The 19172-nt window shown below is 41.9% G+C and overlaps 1 protein-coding gene across 1 annotated transcript in view; it reads right to left on the bottom strand.

The window, feature by feature from the left end:
- Window positions 1-3606: 3606 nt before the first annotated feature.
- The window catches only part of syn2b (synapsin IIb), an 80715-nt gene continuing 65149 nt past the window's right edge, over window positions 3607-19172 (bottom strand). The window contains exons 6-13 of the mRNA XM_041948084.1: window positions 17400-17462; window positions 14825-14967; window positions 12925-12999; window positions 11952-12054; window positions 8340-8516; window positions 8076-8142; window positions 4745-5585; window positions 3607-3909 (exon numbers count right to left, since the gene is read on the bottom strand). Coding sequence (XP_041804018.1) covers window positions 3756-3909; window positions 4745-5585; window positions 8076-8142; window positions 8340-8516; window positions 11952-12054; window positions 12925-12999; window positions 14825-14967; window positions 17400-17462 — 1623 coding nt within the window. The 3' untranslated portion in view covers window positions 3607-3755. The remainder of the gene's footprint in view (window positions 3910-4744; window positions 5586-8075; window positions 8143-8339; window positions 8517-11951; window positions 12055-12924; window positions 13000-14824; window positions 14968-17399; window positions 17463-19172) is intronic.

Raw genomic sequence — 19172 nt, 5'->3', positions numbered from 1 at the left:
GGACCTGCAAGAGAAGAGCAAACAAGACTGAACCACATGAGCTGGAGGGCTGTCACACTTATTCAAATCGTTCACCATGAACACAAAGCAGCTTTAAGCACGAATAGAGCACTTTGCAGAGCAGAAATATACGATACAAAATTTCCGCGTGTATATAGTGCCATCTGCTGGCTGAGCACAGATAGTTCAACTAATTTCTGCTTCATTAAGGAGCACAAGACTAAAGGTCTGAGATACTTTTGCATGATTTTTTTAGTGGTATGCTTTGTAAGTTATAATGTCCTCCTTTTTCCTTCTGTAATGTTTATGAAACATACTTACAATTTGATAAGTTATAATATAGTGAGTTAAAACTGTGACAATGGCATGGCAGCCAAATGGGAGAGAGTATAACAATCACTAATCTCTTCAAGACCATACTGAGTCATGGATGCCTTTGTAGTTGCATAGAGTGTTTTTCAGCTGGTGGAAACATCTTCAAGGTCTTGTTCATGCGTCGTCCACCTGCGTCGCTCATGTGTCCTTGAGCAAGAACACGGAGCAAACAGAGTTGACATTAACCTTGCACTCTGAACTCTCACCAAAGCATTACATTATGCCTTTGTTGTTGTCAGATAAAAAATGTGATGACTTCATTTGGGGCATAGGTCGTGTTTTTCAGCCATGAATCAGTCTTCACTCACAGTAGTTTGCAGTTTTTAACAAGGTCAGGGCTGATGATGAGGCCAACTTTGTAAGGCGCAAAATCAGAAGTTTGCCTCAGAGAGATTCACCCTCTGTACAGCATTTGGCACCCTCTGCTATTAGTCATGGATCCTTTATTTAAATTATGTCTGACAGCCATGTGTAATTACAAGGGTATAGACTTACCTGGCATCAATACAACTTGTCTATCTCTGTGCAGCTTAAAAAGCAGTTGGTGGAATACTGCCATATTTACATTAAACCCAGTGATAATCTGTTTCTCCGGAGTGGTTTGCATTCCACCAATGAAGATCATAGAATGGGCTGGTACCATCACTTACCAGCAGGCTGGTGTATCACTTTTCAGAAGGTGTGAAAGGTCTTTAAGCCTCATTCAAATTTATGACAGCACTTCACTGTCCAGCTACATAAAACACACCAGACATACCTCTGAGACACTGTATGTCTTTTCCTGATCCTTTTACTCTCAGGACTGTGGTCCTGCATTTCACTGAATTCTTAGCTTAGCTTAGCATTCATAGTTGAATTATTATTTTTGTGACTTTGTAAAACTTTTTAGTAGTTCCTGTAAAAGGTCCACTATCTCTGAATTGATTGTCTTCATAGCTTTTAGCATCAGTAGCAGCTGCATGTATTTGCTATATAAATGAATGGACTTCAATTAAATAGAGGAATTGGGGGAATCAGAAAATAATGGTCTAAACTGAAGCAGCAGAGGCCGATGTACCCTGACTTTTTGTTACTAGTGTAGCTCAAGCTCCAAAAACACTGAATCCTACATTTCTCACAATGCAACTCAGAATCATCTTTTCATGAGATCTTACCTGTTTGGTAAGTACCCACGTCTTTCCATGCACCCAGTTTGTAACACAGGCTTTCTGGTAAAAGTTTGCAGTCCTATGTTGACATCACATAATCATATGATAACGCTCATCTGCAGCCACACCATGCAGCTGCTCCCACAGGCGTAGAAGCCCTAATGACGAAGACACCGACCTTTATGCGTGAATCTGATGCAGTGCCTCTCTAAAGAAAACATTGCCCCACAAACAAAAGGCACGGCCAACAGCATGAATCTTACTTAGCGAATCAGTGGAATGATGGAACCACGTCTTTATTAACTTTTATCTGTACAGAAAAAAAAAAACATCAGTCACCAGATCATGCAAAGCAGTATTGCGTTACAAATAAAAACACAATACAAAACAAACAATATACACTGTACCATAAATATGGAGCCTCAAAAAATAAATCAATCGATCAATATATTACAAAAAATAAACTCCTGAGATGGCACATACATACATACATACAAATACGATGTTAATGTTATAATTTACTTGCAACATAGTACTGGAAATGGATAAGCAGACAGGTTGATATGCGGTTCTGAAGTGTTTTTTTTGTTTTGTTTTTTGTATTTTTTTAACTCATATGAACTTGAAATGCGGCAACTCATTTGACAATGACCAGTCAAGGTACTGGGTTCATTCCAGGCTGCCTTAAATTCAGTCCCACAATACAAACAGGATTAATCAGACAAACCAACAGTTTAATATGTCTGTTAATCTGAAACCCAGCGTCTCACTGCAGTACAAAGCAACCTGGAAAGTCACCACTGAAAGGAACCTTAAAGGGAATGTAAGAATAAGGTATTTAACAGATACACAGGTCCTGTATATATGATCATATTTATATTTATAATAGGGTGACAGCGCTCAACAGTCATGTCGAGGTGTTATTGCACTACTGTCTCAATGTCTTTTCATGAGAATAATCAACAAATTACAATACTGTTGATAGATCTACATAGAGGTGAAACAAGAGATCACCAGTCACAGCTACAGACGTGAGTCTTTTTACTCTTTGAAATGCATTCAGTTACTTTCTAGGATTGATTGATACAGTCTGGTTCTCCAGGTCCAATCCCAACACTCCCAAAACAACAATTGCAATCAGTCTTGCCCCCCATAGAATTCAAATAGGTGAAGTAAATGAATGAATTTCGAGTTGTAATCGACGCAGGTCTGCACAGCTAACAAATGTAGCTGTGAATTGAAAACATGTTCACAATAAGGCTACAACATCTAGAGAGAGAGAGGCGAACGGAGGGAAAACTCAACACTGATAGAGCTCCCTTCTGCTCCAAAAGTCACACCGAACCACTTGGAGGAGCCATGCATAACAATTGAACACAGATGAACATACACATATTTCCAACTCCCTCACACGACAATGAACTTCAAGGCTTGTAGACAAAAAAAAAAGGGGCAGCAGTGATGAGCCCAGTAGTCCATAGCCCAGGAACAGAGACACAACGGCTGGATTTACACAGGAACAAATCATTAAAGAAGTCGTTTTTTTTTTTTTTTTTTAAATGTTGTTTGTTTTATTTTTTTTACTCACAAGTTCACTTACTGACCAAAATTGATTCACTGTGGGGCACACCATCTAATGTCAAATATCAATTTTTATTTTTTTAATGTGTATGAATCCAGCCACTGAATGAAAGAGTTATGTCACTGACAAAAGCTAATTGAAAAGAGCTACTAGATTTTTTAAAAATATTATTGGCTTATCTCCCTTTATAGTTATATATGCTTATATTTATATACTGTATATATAATATGTATATATACTGTATGTACATTCCATCTGTAGTGTTGAATATTATACTTTTCATATACTTCAGAAAGCATTCCTTACAGTGTGCTCTGGGAAAAATAAACATTTTGTTATTATACTCTATTCTTTTCTATTCTATACTCCTCTGTTTCATCCTGTTCTATATCAATGACGTAACTCCTTCAGGCCAATCACTCTGGCACAGCATCATTCGCTGAATATCCTACCCAGCAGGCCTCACTGTCACTCACACAGAGAAGCTGAAAAGGGAGGAGAAGAGGGACCAGGACGGAGGGAATACAGTACAATTAACACACAAAGTTTAATCTCAGACTGCTTCACATTTAATGTCAATCAAGTCACCACTGGCCAACAGTAAAAGGGGGGCCAGAATCATTATGGGGCTCACTACGGTTCGGCTGTGTCTAGTCAGAAAAAAGGCTGGCGAAGGACTTTCGGAGGTTGCGGATGGTCTCGGCCTTCGCCTCGTCTTGGCCGTCACCTCCGGAGCTAGAGACCCCGCGGAAGAAAGAGGAGTCGCTGAAGGCGTTGAAGGCATTGGTCAGGGACTGGGACTTACTGGGAAGGGACGAGGAGGAAAAAGAGGGGGAGGAGAACAAGGGGGCAAGGAGGGAAGGAAGGTAGGAAGGAAGGAAGGATGGGATGCAGGCAGGAATGAGGGAAGTTAGAAGAGGATTATGCGAATGTCAATTAGAGGGAGTTAGAGGGAGAAGTAAGGAGGGAAGACAAACAGGGAAATGTGTAAGAGGGCCAAAAAGTCACAAACACAATATTTGTACAATCTCTGAAAAAATACTCCAAAATATTAATACTCTACTTTGACCTCTCTATTTATCATACATAAGTAGCATATGAACATATAATAAATAGTTTATAACACACTATAATGTAGTTATAAGCACCTATATGGACATTTTTAAGTGTTTATTAATTTACAGTATTTTCCAGATTTACAACTTCCTTTGAAGACATATTCTATATTACGACTGTGTTAGATTATATTGTCAGTTATTACCTGTTTACAGTATATACCAATGTCCAGTTATGGATGCTTCACAGGACAAGTTACAATTGTCCACAAGTACACCAATAAACATTCAAAAGACCTCATATCTACTTACAACTACAATATAGTGTGTTAAAAATCATGTATTAAATGTTTATATATTGCTTATCAGCGGGAGGGTTCATAAAGTGTGACCAAATGGGTAATAATTTCAGCAGGTTACCAGCTGGACTGACGCACTAAAAGAAACACAAATTCTGTATAAGTATATTCGCTTTCTATAGATGGACAGATTTGATATTCAATTTTGTATCCCAAAACAAAGTATGGCCCATTGAAATGCGTGTCTTTGCATTATCAACAGTGTGTTGATAATACTGCTCTTACTTCAGCAGAGGATGGGTCTTTTGCTGGGATGCTGGCTGTTCTTCCACAGGGGCCTGGGCCTCATCGGGGGCTGCGGCTGCTTCATCTGGGATGGGCTCAGGGTTTGGGGAAGGAGAGGCTGGCTTGGCCTGAAGCTGAGCCTTGGCTGGAGACTGGGCAGTGGACGGGGACTGGCTGGCTTTGGCTGGGGACTGAGCCTGTGCTGGGGCAGGGGCTGAGGCAGTATCTGAGGCCTGAGTGGGTGCTGGGGCTTGGGCGGCAGGCTGGGGTTTAGGTGAAGCTTTGGGAGGAGGCGGGGTTTGCGGCTTTGGCTGGAGCTGCGGCTTCGAATTCCTGCGCACAGGAGGGATGGGCTTTGCAGGTGGTGTGGGTTTGGGGGGCAGCTCTTTTGGTTTGCCCGGAGCTGGGGACGGGGAGCCCTGAGGCTGGGGCTTGGGCTGCTCTGTGGTAGGAGCTGTGGTTGCAGGAGAGGCTGGGGCTGGAGCTGAAGCTGGAGGGGAGCCTGGAGCTGTGGCTGCTGCTGCCGCTGCTTTGGTTGTGGGAGAGCCTGGAGCTGCTGCGGCTGCTGCTGCTGCTTTAGCTGGGGATGATGGTGAGGCTTTGGCTGGGGCTGGGGTGGAAGCAGAACCTGGGGCCGACTTTGTGACGGATGGGGCTCTGGTCATAGGGGGAGGCCTCGGCACTGGAGGCTTTGTGACCGAGGCGGCCCTCTGGACTGAGCTTGGCTTCTGAGCCTGAGCTGGACCAGGTTTCTGGGCCTGGCTGGGCTTTGGTACTGGTTCAGATGCTTTCTTAGCTGACTCTGACGATGGCTCTACACTCTGTGATTTCACTGGTGCACCTAAAACATTGAGATGAGAAAGTTATATTAGATTACAGTTACACGGCTGTATAACACGGAGAGGCAAGAAAAGCAAAAAAGCAAAAGAAGTAAACAAATAAGCATTATTATTTCTTAGATCTAGCACCTGTTGTTTCAGTGCAGCAGTTAGAAAACACTCACCAAAAACCAAAGCAGAACATGATACAGACTTGAGTCGCGACATGCCCATTCACATAATGAGCTCTCACATTCATAGACATCCTAACCAACTCATCAGTCAATAACAGACTGGAGCAAAGCAGAGCTCTGAATGTTTGGACTGCAATGACCAGCAGGGGGCAGCAGATCAACGGTTAAGAGAAGGTATGGTGACTCGCCTCTCATGCCAAGTGTTAGTTGCCTTTATGCACAGCAACTCGTGACAGAAGGAAGTGTGGTGATAAAAAGAGACGGCGAGAGGAAAGAGAATGAAAGAAAGCCTACGACAAAAAGGGAGGTGATACCAGCAAGAAAGAATACAAGTGTCAAACAACTCAAAAAGAGGCAGCAAAGCAACCCCTCATGCAGCACAAAAGAGACAAGTGATCACACATGCTGAGGGAGAAGAAACTGGGCAGGGATGAGTTTCCAGTGGCTGATAATGCACATTACAGGACGCCGAATTATAGTTGGCTATGTAAATTACACATTAAAGCCTCTTGAACAGTTTCTGTGAAGGCAGCTTGGAAAGTGTATACTAATTTATGTGCACATTCATATTCAGAGTTCATGGATTGTTACTTACATGATGACACTCGATCACATGACACGACCACTACAACACCTCCATGAAAATTCATCCCAGACATTACTGTAAAGCAGCTAAATGGCTGTGAGTCTTACGTTTTATCAGTTTGTCATAAAGCATCCCAATGGTTGCTTGGGACTCACACCACATAAAAACCAAAGAAAATACAAACACAATTTATAAAGGGTGACACAACAAGAATTTACTTGGATTCAAACCCTGAATTACTCATACTTACATAGTTGTTTGTTTAGATACACTTGATGATTATATTGGATTGGAATATTTTATTTGGGTGTCTGCGGAGGCAGTTCTCCCATGCAAGTCAACTGGTAAAGCCTTAGAGCAGTTGCATTGAACTAAATCTCTTTGGATCGATCAGGAAAGATCAAAAAGATGCTGTATGAAGATCAAATTTCAGTAATTCAGTGGTTCAGTGGTCCAAGCAAATTGGGAATGATCATGCAGAGAAAGAAAAAGATGCTTGCTTTCTTTTAAACGTGTCATTAATCATATAACCAGGTTGTATAATTGCCAAGAAAAATATGCATTGTGTACCGTATAAAGCCACTTTGTCTTGTCTCAGGTATCATAACACAGAACAATTAAAGTTAATTTACAACCAAAGACGACACCAAGCAGATATACACAAAACCATAAACCGATTTGCACCACAACAGTGTACAGAGTTAAAGACCATAACAAGTATTCAAAAGCAAAGTATCAATCACTGCTAACTGCACATCTCTACACTGTAGGCACATGTTAAACTCTAACAATTCCTGTAACCATGAAATGCTGGCATTCCTGAAACAACCAGCACAGATATACTATACACGACATGGAGTACCAGCACATCCATGCAAAATAACAAAAAGGGAACTTGAGATAATGAACAAACATGCAAACACACACACACAAACAGTACAACCCCAGTAATGGCTTTGTTAATTGACCATGTTGTACGCTATTTCACCAGTACTTTTAGTAGGCACATTTAGTTTTAACACATCAGCCCTGAGCACAAATATCACACCAACACAGACACTATGGCTCCGAATAACCTCCACAGGCTGGCTAAATGCACTGTCTTGTACATTTGCTTGTTAAATCAAGTGATAAAAGTCGGAGGATCCAGAGAGAAAAGGTTGAAGCTCATAAAGACAAAAGAGGTATTTTTCTTTTCTTGCACCCACATCGTCACTGTCAACATCCAACTGAAGTTATGATACAAGTACATTAGTTTAAGGCATTGATGATAGACAGTGTTACCTTCAAGGAAAAGGAAAGTTTTGGGAAACAATCTTCTTGCCAAGAATTAGAAGAGCGGATTGGTGCCATCTATATGCTGTCTGTGCAGCCGGTTAGCTTAGCACAAAGGCTTGAAACAGGGGGAACAGCTAGCCTGGCTCTGTCAAAGGTAACAAAATCCACGATCTAGCATCTCCAAAGCTCACTAATTAACAGGCTATATCTTGGTTGTTTTGTTTCCCTTTTCACTTTGAACACATTTTTCTAGTTAACTAGTGAGTTTGCCTCTGATGGTAGTACTGATTTTGACAGAGGGTGTTAAATTTGTGGACACCCTTCATTTCAGAAAAATCCCTTCGGATGTTGGAGAGTGAACTGTCCCAAGACTGATTCAGAGAGTGTTTCTTAGACATGCTTTGGCCCAACAGTGGCAGCACTTGTATTACAATGGACAACAGTGTTCAGACAACCTTGGGGTTGAGGGCGCTGGCCTGAGGTCCTGTTCGGGTCTGCCAGTCCTTCCTTAGGGGCAGCACTCTGGGAAAGAGTGAGCGGGCAGGAGAAAGACAGAGCAGCAAAGAGAGGGGAAGAAAGGCAAACATGGTTAAGCAGGTTGTGACACAGACTCAGCAGTGAACTATGAAGGGCCACAAAAAAAGGATTTTCCTGGATTTGCCATCCATTTCAAATACATAGCTTCTGTGGGGTATGCACTTAATTCACACAGCCTCTACCTGTTGGGGCTGCACTGTAGTTGTCTTCTGGCCTTGAGGGGAGCGAGCAGGTGAGCGGGAAACACTTGATGACCTGGCAACCAGTGCTTGGCTCATTTTAGCCAGCACCACCTCTGAGATGAGCTGGCGGTCTTCTGCCTGGTGATCGCCGATCAACTGCATAGATGAACCCACAACCTGGACAAAGGGACAGAGAATTTGTTAGGAAATGTGGGAATTTGTACTGAAAAGGTTACGGGACTGATATGTTGTTGATGCAGACTGGATGATGATGTCAGGACAGAGAAACCAGACTGGACTTATTTCAGGGCATCAATAGCGACGCTATGCCACGTCCCTCACCGTCAGATGCATGAGGTATCGTCTAGCATCGTTTTGAGATGCCTCAGGTTTTCAACAATGCAAAGCCATCCCTGGCAATATCAGATGCTCAGAGCAAGCTAACATGAAGAGTGAAAAAGTCCATGTAACACAGGACTTTCACACAGGAGACATGAGTCTTGTCCCATTGGAAACCAAAATTCAAGGTTGACTTGTTTTAGCTTACATACAAGTGACCTTCATAACATACTTAACTTGTGTCACATATGTAAACGTACTCATTTAAATCCAAACCATGATCTTTTTTTCTCAAGAAGTTTTAGACCTAAAACTAACCAGTCTTTAACCTGTATGTGACGCCGTGTGGTGTGCCGAACCGTCTTCTGTATTTGACAAACAGGGAGTGAGAACGGGTTTGGACAAACAAAGAAGGTTAAACTGCACATTGGTCAGCACTTCATGTCTGGTAAGAGCTCTCTAGTGTTACTGTAACTTCTCCCACACAGAAAATGTGTGTAGTTTGCTTAGATTTCATGTTTTTTATGGTCGGAGTGGTGGCTTTTGGTTTATACGTATGGCCAGGCTTTTTATAGAGACTCTTAGGAAGGTTTTCAAACCTATAAAACATATGGTACTTTATTATGGCATGTGTATGTTTGATGCAATTTGTGACGCCACAATACAGCACAATGCAATAATAAACATGATAATTGGTTTAGAAGGAGGAAAAAACTAAAGTATAAACACACACACACACACACACACACACACACACACACACACACACACACACACACACACACACAATGTTTCTGTGTAAAATGTGGGACTCATCCTGATTTGCAGGAACCAAAAGGTTTTATCATTTTAAGGAGCAATCATCATCTATGTAAATGGATATCCACCCAACAAGATTACTGCAGCATTACAGAAACCAAAACAGTTTTCCAGTGGAGGTGACTCATGGGGAGATGTTTTTCACATCGTTCCCACTTCAGCATCTAACCCACCTTCCACCAAACTGCGGACTGTTTCATTCTGACAGTCAGGCTCTTTGGAAGTGTAAGTGGGATGTTTAGAAGCTTTACTCAGACCGCAGTGGCAGGGTGTTGGTGTCATTGTGGCTCCTGTATCATCTCCCTCTTCAGCCTCAGACTCTCTCACTGGGCTTTGAAATCATAATTATCCAAACTTTGTCACACACCACCTCTCCACTCAAAGTCCCTCTTTGAGTGTCCAGCTCGTGCCAGTCATCTGATCTCCTCAGCCACCTGGCTTACCTGTTTACTCTATATAAACCTCAGTTCACTTCTTCTACAGCCAGTTCTGCCATAGCTTTTGAGTCATTCTTGCCTGCGAGTCATTATTTGTGTTTTGAAACATTTACCTGTCTGCATACCTGCTGTTCCTGGATTTGTTTGATTGTTTCGACTGCCAGTCCATGACCAACTGTAAACTTGTTTACTGACTTTCAAACATACCAAACTGTCTAACCATATGTGCAGTGTCACTGTCTACATTTTGGTCCAGGCACTGGGTAGCTGCCAGAATTTTGACAAAAATGGACCCAGCTGACCCAGCTTTTACCATGGATGGGAGTCTGTGTTGACCTACACCACTAAGTGGCTCTGTACCTACTGCCAAAATGCATCCAGAGAGAAGCAGCTCTCGCTGTAGCACTCCAGCTTGTGTCCTACAAACCCAGGCTTGTCAAGTTGCTCCCTGAGCTGGCAGAAATCTTGGCCACTCAACAGTTTCATCCTGTGGCCAAATTAGTCCCTGCTGCAGATCCTAACTCTCCTAGTTCATCTCAAGTACCTTTCAGTTCCTGTCCAGTTACTTCTAGAGCTTCCCTTTTGACCAGCTCACTGCTCACTTCCTTGTTGGTTAGCCTTCTACCTGCTTTGCTTCTCTTTGGATAGCTCTCTGCCTGCTCTTCTGGAAGACATCCTGCTTATTTCCTCTCAGCCTGCAGGCTTGATCCCTGGTGTCGCAGTGGTGAGTCACCCTTAGTCCCAGCAAGGATCATTTGTAGTCCCTGGGTAGAAGTGTATTTCCATCGGTTCTTGTGGACCATTCTCAAGACATTTCACTGCCCAGTGCTCCTGAGACTCTGCTGTCATCCACCCCCGCAGTTAGCCAGGAATCCATTAAGTTCAAGGTCCCTATTCCTTATATCCTCTTTCTTCTCTCCTCTGTCTTTTCTTCTGAGCCTGATAGTGTCTCTCTATCTAAGCCTTAACTTGAACCTGTCTCTCTCTCTCTGAGCCTGAGTTTTTCCCTTCCTCTGAACCTGAACATGTCTCTCTGTCTAGACCAGAGCTATTTTCTTTGTTAAGGTCTGACATTCTATCTGAATCTGAGCCGGGACCCTCCCCTGAGCATGAACCTGAATCTCTGTCTGAGCCTGAACTCAAAGCCTAATTGAGTCGAAATCTGTGTCTTTGTCCAAGAATGAGCCTGTCTCGCTGTCTAAGTGCGAACATGTCTTTCGGTCTAAACCTGTAGCCTGCCTGAAACTGTGTAACCAAGGCCAGACTTCCCGAGCCTCCACAGCTCTGCCCACCTGAACAGTCCTTCTGGCTGCTTCACTGTGAAGGATCTCCTCGAGCCAGAGCTGTAATAGGTGGGTAGAAGCTGACCCCCTGAACAGTGGAATGTTTTGTGTCTAAAAATCATCATATGCTGTGTGTAATCTCCCACTTGCCTTTGTAAACTATTTGGATCAGAGTATTTAGCATTTTTCCATACTGAGCCATATCCACTTGACTCCTAGGAAAGGAATATTACAGCAAAGCATATTCCTTCAGTAATGTGTCTATTCACAACTGTTGTAGTCATGACTTCAGACTAAAGACTAAAGACTATGAAACATGAAACCAAAATGCTGAAAATTTAGTGGAAAGAAAGAGAGTGAAAGACAAGAGGGGAAAAAGAGAGGCAGACATCCACAGAGCAGTTTGTTGAGGAAGACAAATAAACAGACAAATAGAACAAATACTGGAAAAGAGGGGCCATAGAGAATACCTAACCTTGAAATATCACCAGATGTTAGTTATCGAACTCATAATATGTGTATTCAGTTTAGGCTAAATCAGTTTATTCTCAGCCAGACAATCTAAGGCCGCATCAGTGTAAATTAGGCCAGACATGCTAAATTTAAGACTCAAAGCCTTTATTAATACTCTTATGAAACATAACTCCCACAGGCTGCTGTCAAAAGTTTGCAAACAAAAGGCAGGGGTCAACAAAAACAGTGATGCACAGATAATCCCTCTGTGTTTTTCTCACCTCAGTTATGTAGTCATTACCATCCTTGCCACAGATGGCTTTGACGGCACAGATATCCAGCCCTCCGAAGATCTCTGCGCAGGTATCAACCCACAGTTTATACCTGTTACAGAGGGAATCTGGATTAGGTCAACAGAGAGTCAAAATCTCTTTACAGGAAACTCAAAAGAAAAAAAACACACTGGCTACCACTACTGTACAGTATGCATAATAACTGTTTTGCTGCGTTGCAAAGTTGGCACTTAAAATGGGTCAAGAGCAGTTGCAGGTATTTGACTTTTTTGTATCAAACACAACTGGGAATGAGAACTTTTCACTATTTGGCTTAGCTTAGTAAAAAAACAAAGTTTTATTCTTGCACACTACATTCTCAATAATATTGACTTATGTGTCACTTCAACACAGCATGTCTGTGCAAATGTTGCTCTTTGGGACATAAACCTGTGGCAGAACCTTTCTAGCCCTTGGCTGATTACAGACCATAAAGGTGTCGCTGCCTTGGGTTGCATTCATAAAGAGCTCTATTGACTTGCTGCCTTGAAAACTGAATGCAGTCAAACTTGAGCAAAAGCTGAGACATCAATAATGACCAGAGGGATAATTCTACTGTACCAGGGCCAGTATTCAGCTGTTCTATTCCTTTGTGAGGCTTAAGTCTCTGAGCTGTATTCTTCTTTAATGACAGCTCTGTTCACTTTTGGTCTCTCTTTAAGTCACCCTGATGAGGAAGCATGCATTATCAATGTTATTAATTACCTGTGCTCTTCCTGCAGATTTGTGTACAAAGACACAATGCACCTTACAAAATGAATACACAGTGCAGCAACAGTCCAGTAAAAAACGTGTGTTCAGCCACGTGTAAAGCTGAATGAATCTGCTGTGTGAGCACTTGTGACCAAAAGTGACATAACACAAGAGCGACATCTGCGACACCCCGGTGGCTGAGCATCACTAATGTGGAAGCGGTGCTCACTTGTCAGTCATGGCTACTTGTTCCAACATGGCAGATCCAGTGTTGCTCTTCCAGTTACCAGAGATGGATGTCCGCCTGGAAAAGAAGAGGAAATTGTGTGTTAAATTACCGCAGACACCAACCTTTGCTTGTAGAAATGAAAAACGCAGGCAAGAGGGATTTAGACATCCTTGAAGCTGGGGGGGATGTGGTTACAGCACAAGGTGTATGCAGGCTACAGCTGCACGTTGTCAGGTTGACTAGCATCCTTTTACAGCAGATGCAAAGGTTTACACATAACTACAACGAAGGACAAACACCTGGGACTATGCAGCCTGTCTAATTCATTCAATTAAGTACATACAGCGACAAAATCCTGGTGTCAAAGTCTCAAAAATGATAAAAAGCAGTGTTTTTCTAATGTTTTTCTCTATGAAGTTTATACACCACTGGAGACATGAGGTGTGAAAAAGTGTCTCTTTGTATTTTCAAGGTTTGCTGAATGTAGGTGATGTGTGCAGGGTGTCTGTTGCGTGAGTGAAGAAGTACGGACGCAGTGATGAAGAGGTTGTTTCTATTCGCTCACTGTCACACTGTAACATGATGATGCAGCATCTGGATGTCAAATAACGGCGCAGAGCAGCATTTTCTTTGATTTTGGAGGGTTCTGACGATGGCAGCTCTGGAAATGAAGATGTTCCCGAGGTTGCTGATGGTGATGAATTTGATTTTATGCCATTTATGAATCCGATCATCTAAAAGCTCTGAATGGCACAACGGTCAAAATACTGTCCATGTAACGGTCCCAAGAGAAGTTAGGACTGATGCCTCTACCTTACTGCTATAAACATGCAAATAGTTTTCCAAATTTCCAACTTGGGAAGTAAGAAGATCTCACAAGCCAGGCAGTTTGGCTTCCAGCTATTTTGTCCATGGCCGAGAAAAGGAAAGAAGTGCCATGACTTCCAACAGTTGACAGATGCTCTAAAAGTTTGTCTTTTTCCAGAAACCGCGTCTGCTGAGGAACTTCCACAAAAATGCTGGAGATGCCACATCTGTCCATCTAAGAACAGTGGAGAGCTGCACGCAGTGGACACAGCCATGTTGCAACAACCACAAGCAAGACAAGTAACTATGGTTTGTGATTTCTGTGCTGACTTATTTGGGTTTGATAGGTGCCAGTGAAAAGCTAGCAGTACTGTAGCCCACATGAAGATGAAATATAACTTGCTACACTAAAATATATAGATGAATAAAAAGAAAAAAATTAAAGATCAATTAATGAAATTTCACAAATGGCAAAAATATATAGTTTGTGTGTTTGGTATTTTTAATAATACATTCTAAAAAGAGCAATATGGTTTTAATATATTGCTTAATCAGCACTCTATGTGTGCTGGGAGGCTGAAGACCCAAGGTACGGAGAAATGTATGAAAAAACACAAGAATCAGATATTTTTGGTGATAACGACGAAAGTAACTGATGACTTTGTCAAATTAAATGACACAATTACAGTTACTGAAATGTAAAGGATTGCTACTTGTCAGTTGTGTCTTATGTGAAAATAGTGGGCGATTGCAGAGAATAGCAGACGAACGCAGGTAGGAACACTAGTTGTTAGTGCCCTCAGGTGGTCTGGAGAATGAATAACTCCTACCGCTATAGCGAATATGGGTGCATTGATAGATAAAATATGACAGTTGTCTTATCCCACACTGTGCCACAGCAACAACAATAGTAATGTAGTTGTGCATTAATGTGCATTAATAGGTTTACGATATATATTAGCAAATGTATGTATGTCACTGTTCCCACACACAACACAAAATGTGCATCTTGTACAGCATACACATGAACACACACCATACATGAAACAAAACACTTCCTTGAAACCAACTAATAAACAAGAGCAATACACACATATACGCTTTGTAGTCGGCGCCGATTTTCTGGACCCTGATGTCGTACTTGGCGTCTATAAATGGCTCTGTAGTGCAGTACGTCTGAGTGATGGCCACCACGCTTGCAATGTCCTGGAAGTCACTCACATTGTCCACTTTGACCTAAAGAGAAATAACACACAGAAAAACACCATTTATTTATGGTAAGGCTGAGCTATATACCTTATTTTCCAGGACAAAGGTATTTTTAGGTCATTGCACAAAAAGCTAACTCCAGCTTTAGAGGATATTTCAAACAAAGCAGTTCTATACTGTAGCTTTAAGCATAACAGAAGTCTCTTTATTTTATTTAAAATTTTTGTTACCATCGGACAGAGCTAGGCCAGCTGTTTCGCCCTGCTCCCAACCTTTGTGCTAAACTAAGCTAACTACCAGCTGGATTCAGGATTTAGCATCTGTAGTGGCTAAATAGTGTCATATAATCAGTTATGAAGACCTAATTAATGACAAAATACAGTATGGAGGTGAAATTATATTGTGACTGTCACTGTCAATGTCCTAGAGGTGACATGGTCCACTTTAATCAAAAAGCAAAGTGGAAAGTATTGTACCAGCGCTCTCTCCCAGCACTTATCATGAATTGCTGCTTCTTTTATACACTATTCTACAATGTAGCAATAAAGCAGACATTAAAAGTGGGATTTCTACAAAAGCTACATCTTAAAAAGGTTAAAAAGGTACAGGCTGATAATAGCCCAGTTAGATGGAGAGACAATAAGACAATATCAGATTGAACAGTTCAGGGGAATGATGTGTGGTAGATCGATGAGGACTGGCAGAAAGAGGATAAACACTTCAATCTGATTTCACCAAGAAAAAAAATAACACAGTTGTCAATCAATAAGAGGAGGAAAGAAGGACTGAGGGAGGCCATAAAAGGAAGCATGCTGCAGTCATGAAAGGAGGAAAGGACGAGGAAAGACGGATAAGAGAAAAACAGAAGTGGTAATGTGTGTGTCAGAGAAAGCATTAAACAGAACTAACTATGTGCTTCTAGATGTGGTGGTGCTTGTTTCAAACCGTTCAACTATCTCGCACAGAGGGATTTCAAAGCTCTTCCCAATGCCAGTTTGTCAAATGATGCAAGAGTGGGGTAATGGGTGGGCCTCAGTCCAACATGCAGCTATTTTCCCCACTTTACTCAACCATGAATGTGTCTTCCGTTCAAACAGGACAAAAGAGTTTGATGCATATTTGATCACAACTACGGCTTGAATGTTAGCTAATTTCTTTCTTGTACTGGCATTTTAAGCAAGTAACTGTAAAATGGCTATAAATATACACTCACCGGCCACTTTATTAGGTACACCTTGCTAGTACCGGGTTGGACGCCCTTTTGCCTTCAGAACTGCCTTAATCCTTTGTGGCATAGATTCAACAAGGTACTGGAAACATTCCTCAGAGAGTTTGGTCCATACTGACATGATTGCATCACGCAGTTACTGCAGATTTGTCGACTGCCCATTCCACCACATCCCAAAGGTGCTCTATTGGATTGATATCTGGGGACTGTGGAGGCCATTTGAGTACAGTGAACTCATTGTCATGTTCAAGAAACCAATTTGAGATGATTCGAGCTTTATGAAATGGTGCGTTATCCTGCTGGAAGTAGCCATCAGAAGACGGGTACACTGTGGTCATAAAGGGATGGACATGGTCACCAACAATACTAAGGTAGGCAGTGGCATTGAAACAATGCTCAATTGGTTCTAAGGGGCCAAAAGTGTGCCAAGAAAATTTTCCCCACACCACTACACCACCACCACTAGCCTGAACCGTTGATACAAGGCAGGATGGATCCATGCTTTCATGTTGTTGACGCCAAATTCTGACCCTACCATCTGAATGTTGCAGCAGAAATCAAGACTCATCAGACCAGGCAACGTTTTTTCAATCTTCTATTGTCCAATTTTGGTGAGCCTTTGCGAATTGTAGCAGCAGTTTCCTGTTCTTAGCTGACAGGAGTGGCACGTGGTGTGGTCTTCTGCTGCTGTAGCCCATTTGCCTCAAGGTTCGACGTGTTGTGCGTTCAGAGATGCTCTTCTGCATACCTCGGTTGTAACGAGTGGTTATTTGAGTTACTGTTGCCTTTCTATCAGCTCGAACCAGTCTGGCCATTCTCCTCTGACCTCTGGCATCACCAAGGCATTTTCACCCACAGAACTGCCGCTCACTAGATATTTTCTCTTTTTCGGACCATTCTCTGTAAACCCTAGAGCTGGTTGTGCGTGAAAATCCCAGTAGATCAGCAGTTTCTGAAATACTCAGACCAGCCTGTCTGGCACCAACAACCATGCCACGTGCAAAGTCACTTAAATCACCTTTCTTCCCCATTCTGATGCTTGGTTTGAACTGCAGCAGATCGTCTTAACCATGTCTACATGCCTAAATGCATTGAGTTGTTGCCATGTGATTGGCTGATTAGAAATTTGTGTTAACGAGCAGTTGGACAGGTGTACCTAATAAAGTGGCCAGTGAGTGTTTATATTTATTTGTTCTTCTGGCACCTTGTAAGATGAGAAGAGCAACATTACCTTTCCCATCCCAGAGTGGGCATGTCCAATCTTCACCACCACTGGGAAACTTGGTGTAGTAATCTGAAAAGAAATAGAATAATAATGAGCATTACCGAATGACTGACAGCTGCAACATATAAGCACACTGAAAAGACCCTGTTGTTACCCTTCACAGATCTATGTAGACAAATGCACCTTTAAGGTCTAGCACTGACAAAAGTGATCATTCATAGTAACTTCAATTCTTGCAGTTCTATTTTATAGTATACAAATTCCATAGAGTTGAATATACAGAGTTGATGGCACTGAAGTTACTTTATCTGCCATATTTTTAGCATGTTTCACTAAATTCACTAAATAACTTATTTCTACAAGAACAGAAAAATGCATCACATACATATTCAACTTACAAAGTTCATATGAAAAACTAAATGTGGCTATTTACACATCCAGCAGACCAAAGCAGCATTAGCATGAATTTGGAGTTGTGCTTCATTCCAAATTTGGCTCTTTAGCTGCTAAATGCTCCACCATGTTCACCAGCTGCTTGCTAACTTGGTCCATCTGCCATTTGTTGCTGTACAGGTAGTGTGCAGAGCTTTTTTGATGAAAACACATGTTCAAAGCAACGCTATGAGAGCAAACCAAAACAGTAACGCTGAGGGCCATAAAACCAAAACAATGAGCTGAAAGTTGCTAAAACGTTTCGCAGAGCTGAAGGGAACTTAAGAGTCGGGTGATAATTCTCTGTGGGTTCATCACCGGGAGCAACACCTTGCTGATATCAAATATTGATTAGCTTTAAAAAACAACGTACAAAATAAAGAACGTTTTCTGCAGCAGCTGCACTGATCAGAGTAAAACTAATATTAATTTTAACATGAACAGCTGAAGGACATTCATTGAGAAATATAATACATAATGACACTTCGCTCTGTTTGGTACAGATTCACAAATGAACACAATCTACTTTATTTGTGATATAAAATGAGTATGTAGCTTCATATTCTGCATTCTGCATTCTTCCATTTGTCATTCTATAAAAGTTTTCTTTCAGTCTTCACTGTTGCTTCTTTTCAGATGTACTGACACACACCCGGATGTCTTTTTAAGTCAAAATTAGCCATGAAGTGCTGTTTTGACATGAAACTGCTCCATTTCCCACCCATACAGCAGTACTTGTACTCTACAGCTGAGCACCAATCAACAGTCATTTTTATAATTATCATTTGCATTCATGACTCAGACGCTGCACTGATGATCACACAAGCTGCATCTGAAAAGCACACTAATCTGGCACTTTACGAAAAACTTGTACAAAAGACTTTCAAAGCATTGTTTGCGTGGGTAGAGGGCACTTCTAATCTATGCTTCACAAACCTGTCCAACAATACTTTAATCAGTCATAGTTTCCATGACTGACTGCATGAATACACTTACGGCAGCCAATGGGAGAAGAGGGAGGACATCAAAAGAGGAGGCAAAGGATGGTAGTTTTTTTTCCTGCGTTTGAGGAGGCTGTCCCTAAATTGTTGAGTACATAAGAGGCTCCCTGTGTGCGACCCTCTCAGCATTCAAGACCAGAGTGTGAGGGGATCCAACTATTGTAAGTTTCTCTGTGTGTTGTCTGCAGAGAGGGAGAGAGAGAGCAGCAGCAGCAGCCTCCCCTCCAACTCAACTTATTTGCTCCAGCTTGAATTCAGAGGTGCACTTTAAACTTATGAAAACATTTCTATCCACAGCCGCCTTTCAGCTCAGCAGAGCTCATCTTACTACTTCAACTCTACTGTC

This window comes from Chelmon rostratus, chromosome 2 (assembly GCF_017976325.1).
Source record: "Chelmon rostratus isolate fCheRos1 chromosome 2, fCheRos1.pri, whole genome shotgun sequence".
NCBI classification, from domain to species: domain Eukaryota; kingdom Metazoa; phylum Chordata; class Actinopteri; order Chaetodontiformes; family Chaetodontidae; genus Chelmon; species Chelmon rostratus.
Note: the sequence above shows the minus strand (reverse complement) of the source record. Positions and strands in the feature narration are given on the sequence as shown.